Source organism: Phaethon lepturus, unplaced genomic scaffold (assembly GCF_000687285.1).
Source record: "Phaethon lepturus isolate BGI_N335 unplaced genomic scaffold, ASM68728v1 scaffold5978, whole genome shotgun sequence".
Lineage (NCBI taxonomy): Eukaryota > Metazoa > Chordata > Aves > Phaethontiformes > Phaethontidae > Phaethon > Phaethon lepturus.
The window spans coordinates 565-18,568 of NW_010558200.1; the positions used below are offsets into that span (position 1 = coordinate 565).

General features: G+C 38.8%; 1 protein-coding gene across 1 annotated transcript in view; it reads left to right on the forward strand.

Moving 5' to 3' along the window:
* Window positions 1-4,561: 4,561 nt before the first annotated feature.
* The window catches only part of BCL2L13 (BCL2-like 13 (apoptosis facilitator)), a 33,465-nt gene continuing 20,022 nt past the window's right edge, over window positions 4,562-18,004 (forward strand). The window contains exons 1-3 of the mRNA XM_010292972.1: window positions 4,562-4,682; window positions 14,065-14,175; window positions 15,131-15,287. Of these exons, the coding sequence (XP_010291274.1) occupies window positions 4,562-4,682; window positions 14,065-14,175; window positions 15,131-15,287 (389 nt within the window). The remainder of the gene's footprint in view (window positions 4,683-14,064; window positions 14,176-15,130; window positions 15,288-18,004) is intronic.

The following is an 18,004-nucleotide window of genomic DNA, read 5'->3' on the forward strand; positions in this document are numbered from 1 at the left end:
ATATTTTGCAGTGTTTCTATCCATTAAGTGCCACTAGAGGGTCAGTAATGGATGCGATATTGATTCATTTTTGGTAGAACTGATGTGTTTGAACTCAGAACAATCCCATAGTCATACCATCATATATCATTGGAAAAGTACTCTGAAGAATTTATCTTCTAACTTGATCATGATCGGGTGCTTTGGGAAGTCCTACCTGTTACGTGAAGTGTTTTCAGAGACAAACTGCTGCAAGGTTAAACTAGTCCACACAGGCCAATCTCATCCAAAATGCCCACACAAGCCTTCTGGTAAAGTTGCAGAGCGCTTGAATGTTTTCCATCTTGTTGACAACGGGGTGTGGTTTTGTAGACCTGCAACTCCTTGAAATGTGGTACGTTTGGGTAAAGAGCACAGTAAAAATGTAAAGCTGTGGATTAGAGTGAGCTGAGAGTGGGTACCTGTTGCAGAGATTGGTATCAGGAGGATGACCCAAACCTGTGAATATATGAGTGGCACGCTGCCCTGAAAATGATTTGAACTCTGGTGCTACTGTTTTGTTGCCTCCCTAAATCTCCCCGTCCATGCCTGGGTGAACAGCTGCTGACTGAGACCACGCGTACTTTGAAGTATTTCCTCGCCAGCAGAAAGTATTCCGCTACAGTGGCGGTCTAGGATGATTAAGTTTGCAGCCAGTAGGTGAGGCTTGGTAACATGGGCTGTATCTGGGAACTGCGTCCAGCTTTAGACTGACTCCATTTTCAAGTGGGACTTAACTATGGTCATGGTGGCAGTGTTATTTATAAAAAGAAGGCAATCTGTGACTGTGCTGTGGTTTCTGGACCTGTGTTTTAAGTTCATTAGAAATCAGTAGCAATATTGATCACCTACTGTTTTGTTTATAAACATGCAGCAAAAGACCTGCAACAGTCGAATAGATGCTCAGTAGATCTTGGTGGCAGCTGGTGAACTGTTCTTAGGGGCAGCATCATAATGCTGTTGCATTTTGTCTTTTGAATGTTGCATGGTAAACGCAGCTTGATGCATGCTAGGATTTTGCACGTAAGGACTAAAACCTAGCAGAGCCCCATTGCTACCGGATTACATTCACTGTATTCATTGGTAGACTTGTGTTGCCCATTATCTAACATATAACTCTTCTGTGGATTAGGATGTGACAGACTGCATGAGGAAATGTCAGTCTGACTGGAACTCCTGTTCTCAGGTCGGCTGAGCAGCTCAGCCCACGTGAAACAAGTGACAGCAGGGTCGGAGGAGTAACAAGCTAAGTAAGCTTCAACAGGTGTAACCTCTTATTCACCCAAGGGTGCAGGAATTGAGAAAGGTGAAATTTTTTGTAGGGAGTAATTATTAATAATTTTGATCCCTCTAGCTTTTTAAGAGGCAATATTCTTGCAGTGAATCTGTTACACCAGGAGTAACTCTCTTGTCCTTACTTTGAGGCTTACATAGTCTGTGTAAGGCATTTTTTCTTCTACTCCATTATGTCTCCCATGCTAGCTTCTTACTCTCTTAAACAATTTCTGGACTCTCTTCCATTTTGCTCCTGTAGTGGAAAGCTCTCCTTCCTCTGATGTGGTCTCTCAAGCTGCGTGTCCTTTTTTAATCCCACGCATTCCTGAAAAATGGCCTTTTCTGAGAGGTTTACAGTGTCTGAGTCAATATTTCTCTGTTTCTTTTTGTAAACAAAACCAGTCATTCACAATTCAAAATGAGTAATTCGGTTGCTGTGCTTTGGGCTTCTCTCAAAAGAAGACTGGTGATTCTGAAGTGCATTTCCAGTCTGACATTCTTTTAGGTGAAGCTGAAGATATTTCTTCCATTTGGGTTCTTAAGTGTCCCTTCTCATTTCAGTATAAAACTACCTCTCAGAATATTTTGACCAAAATGATTACCTTTTTTCATCCAAAGCTTTTTTTCTTCATTCTTCTCCCAGGGAAACATTAACCACTATTTAAATAAGCTGTGGTGTGATTCTCTCCCTCTCCTTTTTTTTTTTTCTCCCCTCCTCCCTCCAGAGGTGCTGAGCTAAGCATGCTGAAATTTTCATGAATTAGTCCTCACTGTTGCACATGGATCACTGTGCTGCTATGGAGCCTCATGCTTGTTTTGATTGCCTGTTTTTTTTCTTTAATTTTCTGCATTAATTTGCAATTATATTTTGAAGAATAACCTCTGTTACATATTCCAACTTGTTCTTTGATCCACAGTGTGGTGTCTGGATGTCTCTGGACCATCCGTCAGACTGATTCTTTCAGGACAGATCAGTTCAGGTTGTCTGGAAGGGCTCCCATTCACTGTGTAGGCGTTGCGAGAAGCGTGTTCGTTTCAGGCCTCTGGATCTCTGCTGAACAAACCAGAACTGAAACGTGCTGGGAAGCTTTTGCTTTTTGGTGAATGGCATCTTTCACACCTGGTGATGTGAACGTGTGATGTGGTGGTGACATCTGGTGATCTGGTCTGAAGAACAGATCTGTTGTTAAAGGATCCTAAAGTCTTCTGAGCAGTTATTTTTTCCAAATCTCCCTGCTTTATGAAAGTCTCAGTTTGTGGAAGTGGCTGAAGGGTAAATGTGTGTTGTGCAAAAGGTACACTTATCCTCTGATATCATTTCATATGTTTCTGAAGCATGATAGCCTGTAGAGCACTCTGGGAAAGAAGAGGCAACATAAATGTAGGATTACTGCTGCAGGGTGAAAGGGATGAATGTTGCCTCAAGGTTTGGACATTGGTTCCTTCCTGTATAAATCACTACTTCAGTTCAAGCTGCGGTAAAGACTCAAGCAAAATACATGGCAAGAGGCAGAGCTTCCAGAGTATAGTCTTCATGAAAGAGTCCTCTTCTGTTTTCAATACTGAATGAGTTTCAGAAATTAGAGTTGCTAAAGATTAATGAAAGAATGCTTAGCCATTTTACACCAACTTTTTTCCTTTTGCAGCTTTTAGTTTGACAGCTAATCTTTTCTTTGCCAAGCTACCTACTCATGCAGTAACCATGCCACAGCACAGTTATAGTTGTGTTTATCCTCAGTAGTAGCCAGTTGCACAGCTGTTAAACTGAATTCCTTTCCAGGGAGGAGAGGGGTTAGAAGTTAGCCCAGACATCTTGCATGGCTAGACAGATAATGCTTTTCTTTTGCTTGCTCTTTTGTTAATCTTGAGGCTTCATTTGCAGATTGAGCTTTGGTTTGGGTACCTGGTTCTCTCTCTCAGTCTCGAGGCATTTCCAGTGGAATCAGGAACCTTCTTGGGATGTTCCAACTCCTGTTCTGTGTGTATAGCATTTTTCTCATTTGAAGTCCTTTAAGCTTTAAACTTGGTTTAAATATTTCTTCTAAATGTAACTGCACTCTCATACTAGTAAATTATGTAGCTCCTTCGGTATCTGTTAAGTAGCTGTTCTGGAGCATGAACTTTTCTGCATGCCTTTCAGTTAGACATCCATTCTTATGGCCAAGAGTGGACTACTACTTGTTTGGGAATGACTCTTGAAATGATGGAGCACTTAATTTTGAGAGTTTATCTTAAAGCCCTAAATACTATTATTTGATTCATTAAGTAGATTGTGTGTTGGAAGTAGTTACACAGACTGTTCCTAATATAAAGAGCTAAAAGATGTTCATTAACTTCTTTTCCATCTGTTGTATGGCTTTTTCTCCACTTCCATGTCGCCTTCTGAAGTATTTTTTTCCCCATTGTCCTTTATGGCTGATTTTAATTTCTCTCCACCTTAGTTTTTCATTATTGGAAAAACTTCTTGTTTAGATTTTTGAAAAAAGCGACAAAACAAATAAAGTAAAACAGGGAAGTTCTTTGGCCAGATGTTGCTGTTAGGTGTGGATTTCTGTTTCGTAAGTATTAAAGCCTGGGTGAGAAATCCAGGACACACAACCATCTGTTCTTCCAATCCCTACAATGAATGTGGAATTTCCTCTGCTGACCATATGTTTTCTATTGCTGTTGGAACAGTAAAATGAATTTGCAGCAATTGTGGTCACTTTTTCTGCGTTAAAATTTTTAAGCATTGTAATAAGAGAATCTGAGAAAGAGAATTGGGAAAATACTCATTGGAGGCTTAGGGGAAGAGAGACTCATAAGAACCTGTCTTTTTACCTGAAGTTGAACTAAGTCTTCAGAATCCATCAAAACATCTTTGCATGAATTCGTGTGTATTTTTGTGTGTGGTTGAGTTGGGAGTTATTAGGAGGTAGACACATGGTAAGGAACTGTTCAGTTTGCTTTAATGTGAGAGTATGTATGCCAAGCAGTATTGAGAAAGGCCACGGCTGGCAGCAGGCTGGCAGGATGCTGGACTTGGGGGCAGTTGGTTTTACTCTGCACAGTTCTTATTAAAATAAGAATGCGTAGCATATCAGGGCAAAAACCTGGATATTGCTCCATGATTGTTACATAATTCCTTGTTATGTATGAGTTCATGACCTATTGCAGCCTTATAAAAAAACAAACAAAATACTCTATTCCTTCCTTACAGTCTTCCTCAGTTACCCAGAGAAAACCCTACGTGCCCCATAAGAGCACTGCTGCATCGCAAGCCAACCCGATGGCGTCCTCTACTGCTGTGCCTGTAGGATTTCACTATGAAACAAAATACGTAGTTCTCAGCTACCTGGGACTTTTATCACAAGAGAAGCCACAGGAGCAGCATCCTCCTTCAACTCAAGGTGATATTTGCATATTCATCTGTACCTATTTACATATGCAACTGTGTTTGCAGTTAGTTCTTCAGCTGTTTGTGCATGGATGCAAAATGTCAGCCTGATGTTTAGCGTAATGCGTGTCTTCTTTTATTCATTGAAATAATGAGAGGAGATGCTGATGGAAACAAAGCTGTTTGTATTTAGATTACTGTTTTGATTTGAGCTATGCCAGGGTTGGTTGTTGTTTATGAAGCAAATAAGTGGTTTTAGTAGCTGTCTTGAGGTTAGGAGGGATGGATATGTATTATCTTTGTTGAGCCATCTTGAGAATTTAAGCCCATGCCTGGTTTTTTTGGGAGGCAAGTAGAAGTAAGCAGGGCTGAGGTGGTGTTTACCGGCACAAACTCTGAGCGATGACTTGAGCAATCTCATGTGCTGAATAGTTTTGCCCTATTATGTTAATGCTTCAGTTGTTGTCAGTCCGTGGTAGTACAGACATGTGAGGCGTAACCAGGCCTATGCTGCATCTATTTATTTATTTATTTTTAAGAAGACAAGGACTTTGTGGAATCAGATGGAGTCAGATGTTTCTTCCAGATCAGGTTTATGCATATAGGAGGTTAACGAAATAAATAGGCAGAATAAAAGAAGTTTGATACATTGTGTTTCACATAAACCTAGGTAGTAAAACTTAATTTATTTTGTGGTGGCAAGCACTTAAACAATGTTGTTTTTCAAGATTGTTTTGGTGGCTTGTCATGTCTTAATGATGTTACAGTCACTACTAGCGCCTGTGATTCAGAACTTATTCTGATGAAAGGCATATTAAAAAAAAAGACAGTCTCCAGAATCTTTCTTTTTGAACAAGCATTTAAGAATGCATACTCTGTCATTTACTGAATTTACCTGTCATGAAGTGAGAAATTCCTGAAAAGAAAAGATAGCATCAAAGTTATGACAAATTCCTTTATCAGTTTGGCACCTAAGCATATAGCATATGCTGGTTGTATATAATTTATAAAATTAATCTTGGTATATTTAAGGTATGTCTGTTACTTCTACTTTGACTGCATCTGTGGTCCATGAAAGGAGAGGCACCGTAGTGCCAAGATGCTGTTTCATAAAACGCTTTGTTGGAAAATGTGCTTATGTTAGCAATAATCTCCCATTCTGGGATATCCCCATATGGGATAACAGGTCTAAACTGAAAATCTGTTGAATACTTACAAAGCTACAATGTGGAAGAGTCTGCTTTATTCTCTAAATGTAAGATTCAGAAACGAAACTGTTCGTCTTAAAGCTTTTTGTAAATAATTTGGCTGCAGTTACCTTTGAAATATTTGCAAATTGAGGGGAAACCTTTCAACTGTTTCTTATTACTGAAACCTCTAAGAAATATTTGAATTAAAGAGCAATATTAAAACCTTATAAAGAGTAAGCTGCAAATGTTTAAATAAAAATTTTGTAGTCAGTTAAGAGGACTTTCAAGCTCCTGTGTAAAGATAACTGTTGAGTTTACCTTTCAGATATTACTTAAATACGTTAGATTGTGTGACAGGAGGCTGTAGTTGGATTTACCAGTAAAATACTCTAAAAGCATTGATACTTTCCAAATCTGTTCTTTCCTCCTTGTTGCTCTAAACCTTCCCTTCTAAACAGGAAACAGTCCTACATTTATTTCCCGCACCCTTACTGCCAAAACCAGACAGTGGCCACAATTTCTCCTCCCTTGGTCATCTTGCACTGTAGTTAGATCTCTCTTTCAGTGTTTTTACTGCTTTCTGATCAAAGACTCCAGATAAAGTTGTTTTCCCTTACTTTTAATCTGCCATGCTGTTTTTCACCCTCTCCTGTAATGCCTTGGATGGATTTCAGGCTCTTCCTGAACTAAGTGCAAACACTTTATCCTTCTGCCTCAGGATTTCTTTCATTCTTTCCTAACTCACTTTTCCTGTTGTTTTTCTGCTTTCTGTGCTTCCAACAGCTTTCATTTGTCTGACAGTTACTTTTTAAAAATCCTTTCTCCTACTTCCTCTCTCCTCGCTTGTAGTTGAACAGTTGTTTGAGCTGCATTCCCAGGGTATGTGCGGTAACAGCCATGTGTTTATTTGGAAGTACTGTATGCATCTTCTTTGAACATTAAGGAGTTTGTATGTACAGTCTGTATCTCCTTGTTGTCTGGCACGGGCCTGATGCCTGCTTGTGGAGAGCTGTACCAAAGCATTCTGCTCTGCATGCTTCTCCCCCAGGGAGACAGTGAGAGAAGCAGCAGCCCATAATGGATATTACCTGCGCTGCCTAATGCACTGCTGGAAGGTAGCTGGCTATTACAGTAACGAGTGTGGTATGAGGAACCTGGTTAGAACAAGAGAGATGTGAAAGCCAGTAAATGAAAATGAATAGCTGTTGTGTGATAGAATCCCAACATGAAGAGGAAACTTCTGGTTTTTGGTAAGGAAGACGTATGAGGGATAATAACAGTATGATGTTACATTGTGCTTGTCAGTGTGTTTTTCAAGCAGTGCCATCAATGGTTTATATGCTATCTTGCTGATCCCAAGTTCCTTTCACTGATGATTTTTGTGGTACTTAAAGTGCTGGTCAGTAGTCTTTCTACTCTCTACAGCTGAATGCTGTTGATTTACGAATTGAGAGGATTCTGATACAAGGTACTTGTCACTTAATCTTATTTTGCTCTAATTTGTTTATTGTACTGACAGACCTTTCATGGGAAACAATTGAAGCAGTGATGTTTGGCTGTTGCCTGTTTCTATTTTAGCTGCAGAACACTTCTCTATTTTATATGTTTCACTCATATGAGGTATTGACTCTGGTATATGGTACTTTCCCTTCGTATATTTTTCTTAGATCCAAGTAAGTCCTTACTCTTTGTCTGATTTCTGTATCATCATATTACAATATAAGGGGAGTACCCAGAAGGGCTGGCTGGCTTTGTCCTCACTATGTTAGTCTCTTTTGTCTCCTTCAGTATTGGAGAGTGAGGGACTCCTCTAGAGGGCAGTTCAGAGCAGGAGCCTAATTACAGCCACCTTGTATCAACTGCTGGAGGATCTTCTCTCTTTCCATTGCGTGTATACAGAGCACGGGGAAATAAGGTACACTAGGAGTAGTTAGTATTTCTGTACCTCCCTTGAGTCTTTATAGCAGTCTTATAGATTTCAACACTCAACAGCGTTCAACAGTGAAGTTTCAACACTCCAGTTAAGCTAGAAAATGTATCTGATGGCTCAAAAAACCAACCAAAAAGCGATCTTTCCCAACAGGTGTGGTACTATTTTATCTCTGGTAGGAGAAATTGAACACTTTTCTTCATTCCCCACCCTTTCCTCATATGGTCATGTCCCCCAAACCTCTGCTTCCCTGCATATCGTACTAGAGTTCTTTTCCTGACGTATGTCTTTTTATTCCAAAAACTCAGAGGAGAGTAAATCTTTAAGATATTTGTTAATTTCAGGTTAAAACTTCTCATCTTCTGTAGACATAACACGCTTTACCAGAGTAGTGGTTTTTGGAGGGACTTTATTCAGTGAAGACTCAGACAAATTACATAGGAAATTACCTCACTGTATTTCCTTTTGGATCTCTTGGTTGGTCTTGATTTTGTTGCAGGAAAAAATTACAAGAGCTAAAAACACTTCTGACTTCAAGCAAAGATGACTGATCTAAGTCAGCATCTCATTACTACTTTGAAAGTTTTATTTAGACAGCTTTTCTTCAGTGCAGGAACTGAAGAGAAAACCATCCACAGTTTTCCAGGCTCTTGAAGAAAAGCTGAAGTTTTATTGGACAAACCAATCTTTTGGTATTACAGCCCTATAGTATACTGTAGGAGGTTTCAGTGTCTCCAGAAGAAAATCCAGCAAACTTAACTGGGCAATAGTTTGAGAGATAACTCCTGCTGCAGTTTTGGCAGAGTAGTGATTCTGCATAGCACTCACTTCAGTTTACTTAAAGCAAAGTCTGTCAGCAGAAAATTCCATTACTTTTTGATAGGTTTTCAGGTGGGTGGATAATACAGATTGCTCAGATAAATCTGATAAAACACACACGGTAAGATACCATCTGTGTAAGTCCGTGTGGTTTGAGGCAACAGACAGGTACAATTATTTTAAGATGTGTAGAAGCTCTCGGTTATCTGTTCATTAGATTGTGGAGAAATGCTGTAGTATTTTTTCAGAACTCGTCGTATCTATAATTACTGGTTCATACACAGAAAGTAAATATCAGGTATCAGAAAACGATTCTACATTTTCCCCCCTGAAGTTCACACTCATCATAGAAGCTTCCAGTCTGCTGCAGTTGTTAGTACTACTTACTTTTTAAGTGAGTCAAAATACTTTGGTTTTGTGATGCAATATATTTGTATTATAAATATTATATTCATCAAGGAGTAACTTCTAGTGTATTTCTGGTTTTTAAGCTACTTCCCCATGGTTTGACTCCATCCCATGAGCCTGTGGCTGTAACGAAGATTCTGAAGAAATGTAGTTTTTCTTGACAGAATCTTAAATAATCCCTTAGCTCACGCAGCATCTGGAAGATTTATAATCAATGCCACTGCTGCGTGGTGGCATAGATTACTCAAGAGGTGAACAAGGTTTTGACAGGTTTGCAGTTTCCCTGAGGTGCACACAATCTGCAGAACTTTAATCCAATTATTGTGTACAATGTTCTTTTGACCATTTATTATCTGTTTTGGAATTACTGTCTGAAGTGCTGTATATAGTCAGTGATCATGGCATTTTAGTGGTTTCCCACACACGTTTCTTACAGCTGAGCAAGTTCAATAACTGGGTTGCTGGGAGAAATGGGGTTTACATTTATTTGTTCACTTGCTTTAGTTAGAAATGAACTCTTGTTACATCTCAGGAAATACATACACAGATAGGCAGAGATGGCCAGGTTTCATGCATTGTGGGTGAGCTCAAGGCCTTGGAGTGGCTATCTCAAATCTAAAAGTAGTACCTCTTTTATATGGTTTTGACCATCATGGGTTGGATACCTGTCATTGCAAGATTTTCTATCATCAGGTGACACTTGGAGTGGCTGTTGCAGAATATCTTGGTTTTCTTCATACTCCATCTTTACTTACCCCTCGTAGTTCCTACAGTTGGTCTGTAGGAAGTGAAGGAGTTTTTGAGCTGTCTTTAGCTTAGATGAATAACTCATTCTTTAGAAGCTTTCCTCTTAGTGCGAAACATACCCACTTTGGCTGAAAAGTCACAGACTGAAAAGGTACACTTTGTAGGTCAGACTGATCCAGTTTGTGGTAATAAGGGAGCTATTTCCTGAACCAAGGCAAGGAAAGGGAGTTTTTGGACTGTGACTTGGAGAAGAAAGACGTGGTCCCTCCAGGAATGTGAATTCTTACTTAATTAAGCCTCCTCTCTGCCCACAAAAAATATTGACTGCTAGTTGTCAGTCTCATCTCTTTTTGGTTCTTAGTATTTTGGACTTTTTAAATTTCTTTTAAGATTAACCTTCTTATGGTTTATAAATAACTTATTTTAAACATTTCTCAAATTGAGGTTCTACATCTATGTATGGCAGTCTGTGTTCTGGAGTTTGCTGGCATAGATATACTTTTCATTAAAAGAAACATGAATATGTTTGTGAAGAGATTTTGTATATTTTTGCCACTTAGTGCTAGCAGAAATTTTAGGCGCTTACTTACTGTTTTAAAAAGTTTGAGATGTTAAAGCAATACTAGAATCATTCCAAAAGTAAATTTTTAAGTCAATGTTGACTATACAGAAGTTAATATAGAGACCTAGGAGAACTTGAAAACACAAATAGTGGTAAGTTAAAATTACAAGCATGAAAGAAAAACAGTCGGGAGCAATCTGCAACATCAAAGGCTTTCTTTTTCATTGACGCTGCATTCACTTGAACTAGAAAGACATAATGCCTTTTTCAGTCTCTCCTTAGAGTTGCTGTTGTCTCTTGTTAGCTGTAGTTTGACACAAACACTGTAGAATCAGATGTGCAGGCTCTCTAACTCTGATGAATGACTTCCATCCCTCCTCCTCCTGGGATGAAACCTGGGGAATGGGTCAGTTTTGTATTGTTACTGAACTTCTGGAATGGCCTTATCGGTGGAGTTTTACTGAAATATTGCATTTCTTTAGTAGTCATAACACTGATTGCCAGTGATGTGGTGCTTGATGGACTTTTAGAATACGTTTTCCTGTACTTTGCAGGTTACCTCCAAATACCTGAAAAACAAAATCTTAACAAGAACACACTTGTGCAAAAGGGAACACTTATTCCATAAGTAGAAAGTAGAATGCACTAGCTTCTTTGTGTAAGGCTGTGTAACAGAGGTTTGTTAGGTCTTTGGGCTGGGAAGAGGCCTTTCAGAGTCAATTTACCGAAAGCCCCTAATAGGCAAATCCATTTTTTCATCATAGGAAAGCATTCAATGTTTATGAATCTTACAAGTACCATTTCTGGTGTGACCATTTGCATTATTAAACAATGAAGATATGTCCTCATCTACTGAAAGCTATTTTTACTGTTTTATTCTGCCTATTTGCAAGCTGACTTGGAAGTTGTCTAAAGGAGAAAAAAGGTACCACTCACTTGAGACCTTTGCTATTGGAATACGCCGTTCTCCAGCGCTGGGTGCATTTTTTGTTAGTAAGGGTCAACATACAGGAGATGCAGAAAGCTGAAGTCCATTGATAATTAGGGGAAGAAACGGTGCAAAGTCACTTTTCCAAGAGGGGTAGGTTTTTGATGTTTTGGCACGACTGAATAGTCAGGTGCTATTGGAATCAGCAGCTGCTGCAAAGTTGTGGGTGTTACGAGATGGAAACCATTGACTGCAGCACTGATTATCTAAACAGCTCTTTTGTACGCTGGCAGCAATGGAATTTCTCTTCCTTCCATTTTCCGGGTGACTTATTATCAAGTATGACAGCTTGTCATGTGTGATCATCATCACATTAGTCCCATGAGAACTGGTGCTCTTCTGAATGCCCTCATCCCTTCCATATACAGGGTGAAGCACAGGTTAAAATAAGAGTTTGTACTTGCATATACTTGTTGCACTTGACTGTGAAGCAGTAGTTCGGTCATTCAATGGGGCGACCTTAAAGGGACTGACAAGGCATTAGTGAGTGTCTGTTCATTAACCAAAAGGAGGAAAAATTTGCTCCTCTCTGGAATTTATTGTTCGGAGTGGCAAAGAGACACTGTTTGAGAAGGGATTTAAAAAGCTAAATAAAGTTATTCTGGACATGGTGATGATGATTATCTAACTGTGTGATTAAGTAAAATGGAATTAAACTGACTATCTGTTGTTCCTTTAAACTGTTCGCATAAATAAATGTAAACATTTTACACTGACTTGTACATTGGTTTAGAAAGATTTTTGTCTCACAGGTATCTATTGAGTGCTGAGTTTTTAACAATTAGCACACATTCAGTGGATTGATTCTGTGGATTCTGTGAATTTTTAACTTGTTTTTCAAATGCAGGAGACCTTGCAAGCTTATTATCTAGTGTTTTTTTAAATACAGAAAATGCACAGTGTACTTTACTACACATCTGTGTGTGTTAACTAGTATTGTTGCTTTTACGGTTTTCACACGCTCTGATACAAAAACTATTGATATTGATTGTTCATTAAGGAGGAATGGGGAAGGTGATACAACACTTAAGAGTGAGTTTGAGCAGATTTAAATAGAGGTGGATCGAAGAAAATAGGCAGTCATTCATAAGACCACCAAATTATGATATAGTGTCATCAAAACAGGAATGAAGACAGACAGGCCAGAAAGCTACACTGAGTGTTGCAGGACTAAGAAACAGTGGACATGGGCAACGTTATCAGAAGATTGGCCAGGACGTGGTGTTTAAATCATGGGCACGAGAGAACATGAAGCCCCAGGAAAGAATTCTAAGGAATATTCAGAAGTAAAAGAGCTAAGAAAATGTGTTTTGGGTAACCCAGTAACTGATACTGTTGAAAGTAGCAGAGTGCAGGGCTAATGAGGACTGATAATTGACCCAAAACTTAGGGAAGGAAATGGCTGGAAAGGGGATTACTTAGCAAAGTTTAGTTTTGTGGTCAATTTTATTTGCTTATTTATGTATTTCAGGAGTAAGTTGATACAAAATTCACTTTTATATTCATTGGATATAACAGATACATTTTATCTCTAAGTAGAACATTTTAAGGAATTGAAAGACAGAAAGAAGAACATTTTAGTAGTAGGCTGTTGATTTGGTGATGTTTGGTCAAAATAAGACAGCAGTTAATGGAACAGTTTTTGTAGTGTGCTTTAAGAACGGGATTGGAAGACATGCTTGAAAGCTGATGGAAGAAATAAAGATGAGCAAACCCAAAGAAAAAGCAGCTAAATAGCAAGAGTTTTGAGCTGGAACTCTGTCCCAGACATGTAGTCTTTCCATTAGTACCCATCCCATAAAGCACTTACTTGAGTAACTGCCATACGGCCTTGTATTGGAAAGGTTGACATTCAGCAGCCAGTTCCTTAAAGGTTCAAACGTTTTAAATACCTTGGCTTGTTTGGAAACAGTTTTGTGTCTCTCTTTTGCTACAGCCTGATAATTAAGATGATTGAGAATCTTTGTAATCCTGAATGGTATGGCTGAAACAGCTTCTTGTTACCAAATATCTAGAGTCAGCACATGGAATATGTATTCATCACCCCAAACTGCAGCATATGTACTTCTGGGAATATGCAGCCATTTCAAATTCCTAAATTAATTGATTAGGAGATGAGAACCGACAATTAATGGACAATTGTGGTGTCCTTTGCCTCTCTTGTTACTTGTGATCCCGGTCTTCAGTTATTTCATTGTGGCCTGTAAACTCCTCGTGGACAGTGTAATGATGCCCAATTAATAGATTTTGGGACTCTTCACTGATGTCATTACATAGTTGCTCTGAGTATTTTTGTAGATTTTGCAGGCATCAATATAAGTTTTGTATTTTGCTACTAAAAATCAAGCTTATGCCTATGTCTGCTTTGTTTTGGTGTAGTTTGATGATGAGTGTATCTGTTTTAATGACTGCTTGTTTATGTGCCTTGGTTTGATTTTGGTCTGAAATTTAAGGTAAGTTTGTTTTTGAAGTTCTTATATATTCTGTTTGTGGCTTTACAGTTCTAATTTTTTAAAATATATTTTTATATAAAGCATCTGTTCTTTCTTGAATAGGCCTGGAAGTTTATGTGTTTTTGGGTTCATACAATAAAACTTTTGTAATAAGTGCCCTTACGGGATCATGCTTTTAATGTTGCTGTCTGAAATAGAACTTTCACCTTGAATTCTTTTATTAATATTTCGATATCATGTTCCATTACCTACCTTATTTGAAATACTACATTTGAATAATTTCTCTGGTTTCTTTTAGGGACTCAACAACAGCTTACGGCACAACATGGTTCGGAGAAAGAGGCTTTGGAGAAGATTAAAATAGAAATTGAGGAGGAGCTAAAACGTCTTGATGAAGAAATCCTGGAAGGTGCTTCAGATTTTCCCATTTCAATCAATAATCTCTATGCACTATAACGGTGGTTAATTTGTAACAGGTACTCTAGTTAAAGAGATTTTTGCACACACTGAAGCTCTTTACCCTCTTCCCCCTACAAGATTTCTACACGTTGTCACATGAAGTAAAATAGTTAAATGTTACTGTTTGCAGTGGTGGAGTCTAGCCAAAGAAAACAGTTGAATGACATTTAATAGGCTACTATAAATAATGAAATATAAGCAGCCCTTTAGCTGCTCCAGTTGATGACAGAAGTGAAATCATTCCCCAGCAGCTAACATTTAGAGGACTGTGGACTTAAACCATTAGTTTTTTCACTTCCACCAGGTTTAGTTTTTGTGACATGCTTTGACCTCTGGATGTGGCTTTTACAGGACTCCCAGCAAGGGATGATTTGGGAACAATCTTTGCTTTACATGTGTTGCAAATGGGAAATCTGAAGTAGAAAGGATCTGGTTACATTCAGCCATATAGACCTTTCTTAGAGGTTTTAAACTGAGAAGGAAAAGGTTATATGAACAAAATATTATTTAAAAAATTATATTCTAGTCCTGCTGCAGATATGCCCGTGTGTGTAAATTTTACTATGGAAAAGAAGCTGTTTTGCTGCTCCATCAGGGTTGGCATCAGCTTAAAATTGAGAATAGTTGCACATTCAGCTAACTTGCTGGTTAGGATGCAGTTGTGAAATAAGAGCTGGAGGGGAAATGTAGCTCAAACTCAGCTATGGCTTCTAAGTACCACCTCCAGAATATATTTGGATGATACTTGTTTTACTACTAGTTGTTTATAGCATGCTTTGACTACAGAATTGTGATTTCTTCATCCCTTATGTAAATGGTGTTAACTAGTGGGATAAGAAATGTGAGACTGTTGATGTTCTTACATGAATCTATTTTATTTTATTTTGTATTTTTTTTTTTCTCAGCATTTACCACTACAGGATTTGACTGCCATACTTCCCCGGTGTTCAGTCCTGCTAATCCAGAGAGCTCAATAGAAGACTGCCTGGCTCATTTGGGGGAGAAAGTGTCCCAGGAATTGAGAGAACATCTGCACAAAGCATTGCAGAGCTTGCTTAGCAAGTGAGTTTCCATTTGCTTTTTCAAAGGGAAGATGTTTCCCTTTGCATTGTGACTGCTGCTGAAATGCTAAAGATGGGACTACATTTTGTATTGCATTTCTTTCTTTTTCAATGTTCCTTTATCTGACTGTGTTTTTGTTTTGTGTTGTCATGTGAGAACGCTTCTTTGTGGTATTTGCTCTTTGCAGTAATGTAAATTCTAAAATTTTTCTAAGCTTTTATCATTGAACTTCTGCAACTAATTCAAGTAGTTTGAGTTGCTGGTGAAAGTAGCAGCTGGCAGCTGCCGGTTGCCATTGCCAATTTCATGAATGCTGGGCTGTAGCCAGATTAACTTCTTTTACCTTAGAGTTAAGAGTGGAGCTGAAGGTTTGTTTGTAGTCTGGCCCAAGGTGAGTGGGAGAGTTTCCTTGAAAGGACTGTAGTTAGGCCTTATGACCACCATTCAGGTACACATCTGAAGCAAATGTGGGCCCCTGGGCTGACCTCGGTGCCTTAAGAGCTGTCGTGCCAGTTTAAGCTTATTGTTTAAATAGCACATTGTACTTGTCATGCTAATATATTGATTAACATCTTTTGCAAATTGGTAAAAAGGTTGTGGTTGCTTGGTTTTCTATTATAAATTACCAGTGTGATTTTAATGGATCCACATGAACTACTTTGGCTGTTCTGAGTGACGTCCAAAATGTATTTGTAGAGAGCTGGAGCTGGAAGGTGCTGCTTTAGGGACAGTTACATAAATGCAGTTGTGAAGGCAGAATTAGCAAATAGCTATCTGAGTCTGTTTTGTGGATTGGTTTAAATAATATGGCTCAAAAGAAGCTGAGAATCTCTAGTACTACTCCTTCAGAGTTTCCATAGCTGTTCATGAACCGTTTGAACAACAAGGTACTGGAAGCCTAGATTATCAGTGCCTAGTGTAAGCTTTCTGATGCATGGGTGTTAAGCCTTCCATACATGAATGGGAGAGGCATCCCGTGCCTTCGTGAAAGTAACACCCTTTATGACAGACCTCTGGAAGATTACAAATTTGGAAGTCATTACATCTGAACATCAGGAAACATCTTTTTACTGCGAGGGTGACTGAGCACTGGCAGAGGTTGCCCAGAGGAGTTGTAGAGTCTTCATCCTTGGAGATCTTCAAAAGCCAGGGCATGGTCCTGGGCAGCCTGCTGTAGCAGACCCTACTTGAGCAGGGAGGTTGGACAGGCTGTTCTCCAGTGGTGCCTTCTGACCTCAACCATTCTGTGATTCCTTAACTAGTCCATCTATTCCTTAACTATCTCCGCAGTCAACAACCAAAGGTTGACTTTTTATGACCAATATAATTTAAAACTGACTGTTCAAAGTCAGGTGGGATGGGGATTTGGGCAACCTGGTGCAGTGAAAGATGTCCCTGCCCATGATCTTTAAAGGTCCCTTCTAACCCAAACCATCCTATGATTCTATAATTTTGGCTTGGATTTCACAGCAAAGGTGCCATATAACATCTGACCAGACAGAAGATGATGGTTATCTCCTTTTCCATGAGTCATCCAGTGGAAAAGTACACTCTGTCAACTCACCATTTAACTTTCAGGAACTAATATATATACTGTCGGCTTCTATATGCAGTTTCTACAGGGTCAAAAAGTCAGTTCAGTATTGTGTAAACTAACAATTATTTACTTGCAGAAAACAGTATGTGGGGGTACAAGTTTCTCCTTAAGTGGGAGAAGATATGCTAGTGTGTTCCTCCAGAAATGGCAGAAGCTTATCTGCCTTTAAAAACCAGGCATTTGCCCTGTGTGGCCTTAGAAACTTGTTCTTGGCATCTTCTGAAGAGCTGAGGTTTTGATAAATGCCTCACTACACACTAAAACAAGAGATGGCAACAAGTTGGAAAATTAGCAGTAAGCCTTGAAACCCATCCTTTCTGTGTGTCTAAAATGGTAACTTGAAATACCAGCATTTTAAGTTTAAATGGCTTAAAGGTTGTAGATAATTGTCTGTCTGACATTGAGGGGTCATAACTGGTGCACTCTAGGTTGATTCTTTTTGGAGAGTACCTGAGATTATGTCTTTGAAAATTAAGTGGTTCTAATTTGTTAGTATCCTGATGTTCTAGGCTTCTTGTATTTTCTATGGGAATAATATTTGCATTCTAAGCTTTTTTTGAATTTATATACATACATACATACATACAAAGTCTGAAATGCCTGTGAAAACGTGTTGACAAGCATGCCTTTTTATAAGGCAAACTAGAGCTACTGTTTAATCTCTTGATAATATCCTTCCTGCAGCTGTTGTTGCTCTTCTCATCCCACTGGTTCATTTGGATTTGTGTTTTAAAGGAACTAATGTACTAAGGAAGTTAAGAGAATGCAGTTAAAATGACAAACCCAAATTATGTTTTTCCCAGTGTGCTTTAACTCTGTTCTTTTACCCATGTTTAATACAGCAGTGCTATTTGGTGCAATACTTATTTATTTTTCTTATATTTTCCTGTCCTCTTACATGCATATAAACAAGTATGTTATGGTACAGTAGGCTGTTAGATCATGACAGGTTCTTGGAGTTCAATAAGCAGTCTTCTGTCCAAGACCAGTTACCACTATTTTCCTTAAATTAAAGTCTGAACTTGCCTTTTGTCATCTGATCTGGCTCAGGACAGCTGCTTTTGAAGCAATACATCTGCTGTCACTCAGCAGAAAGTCTTTATTGTTACAGACTCTAAGG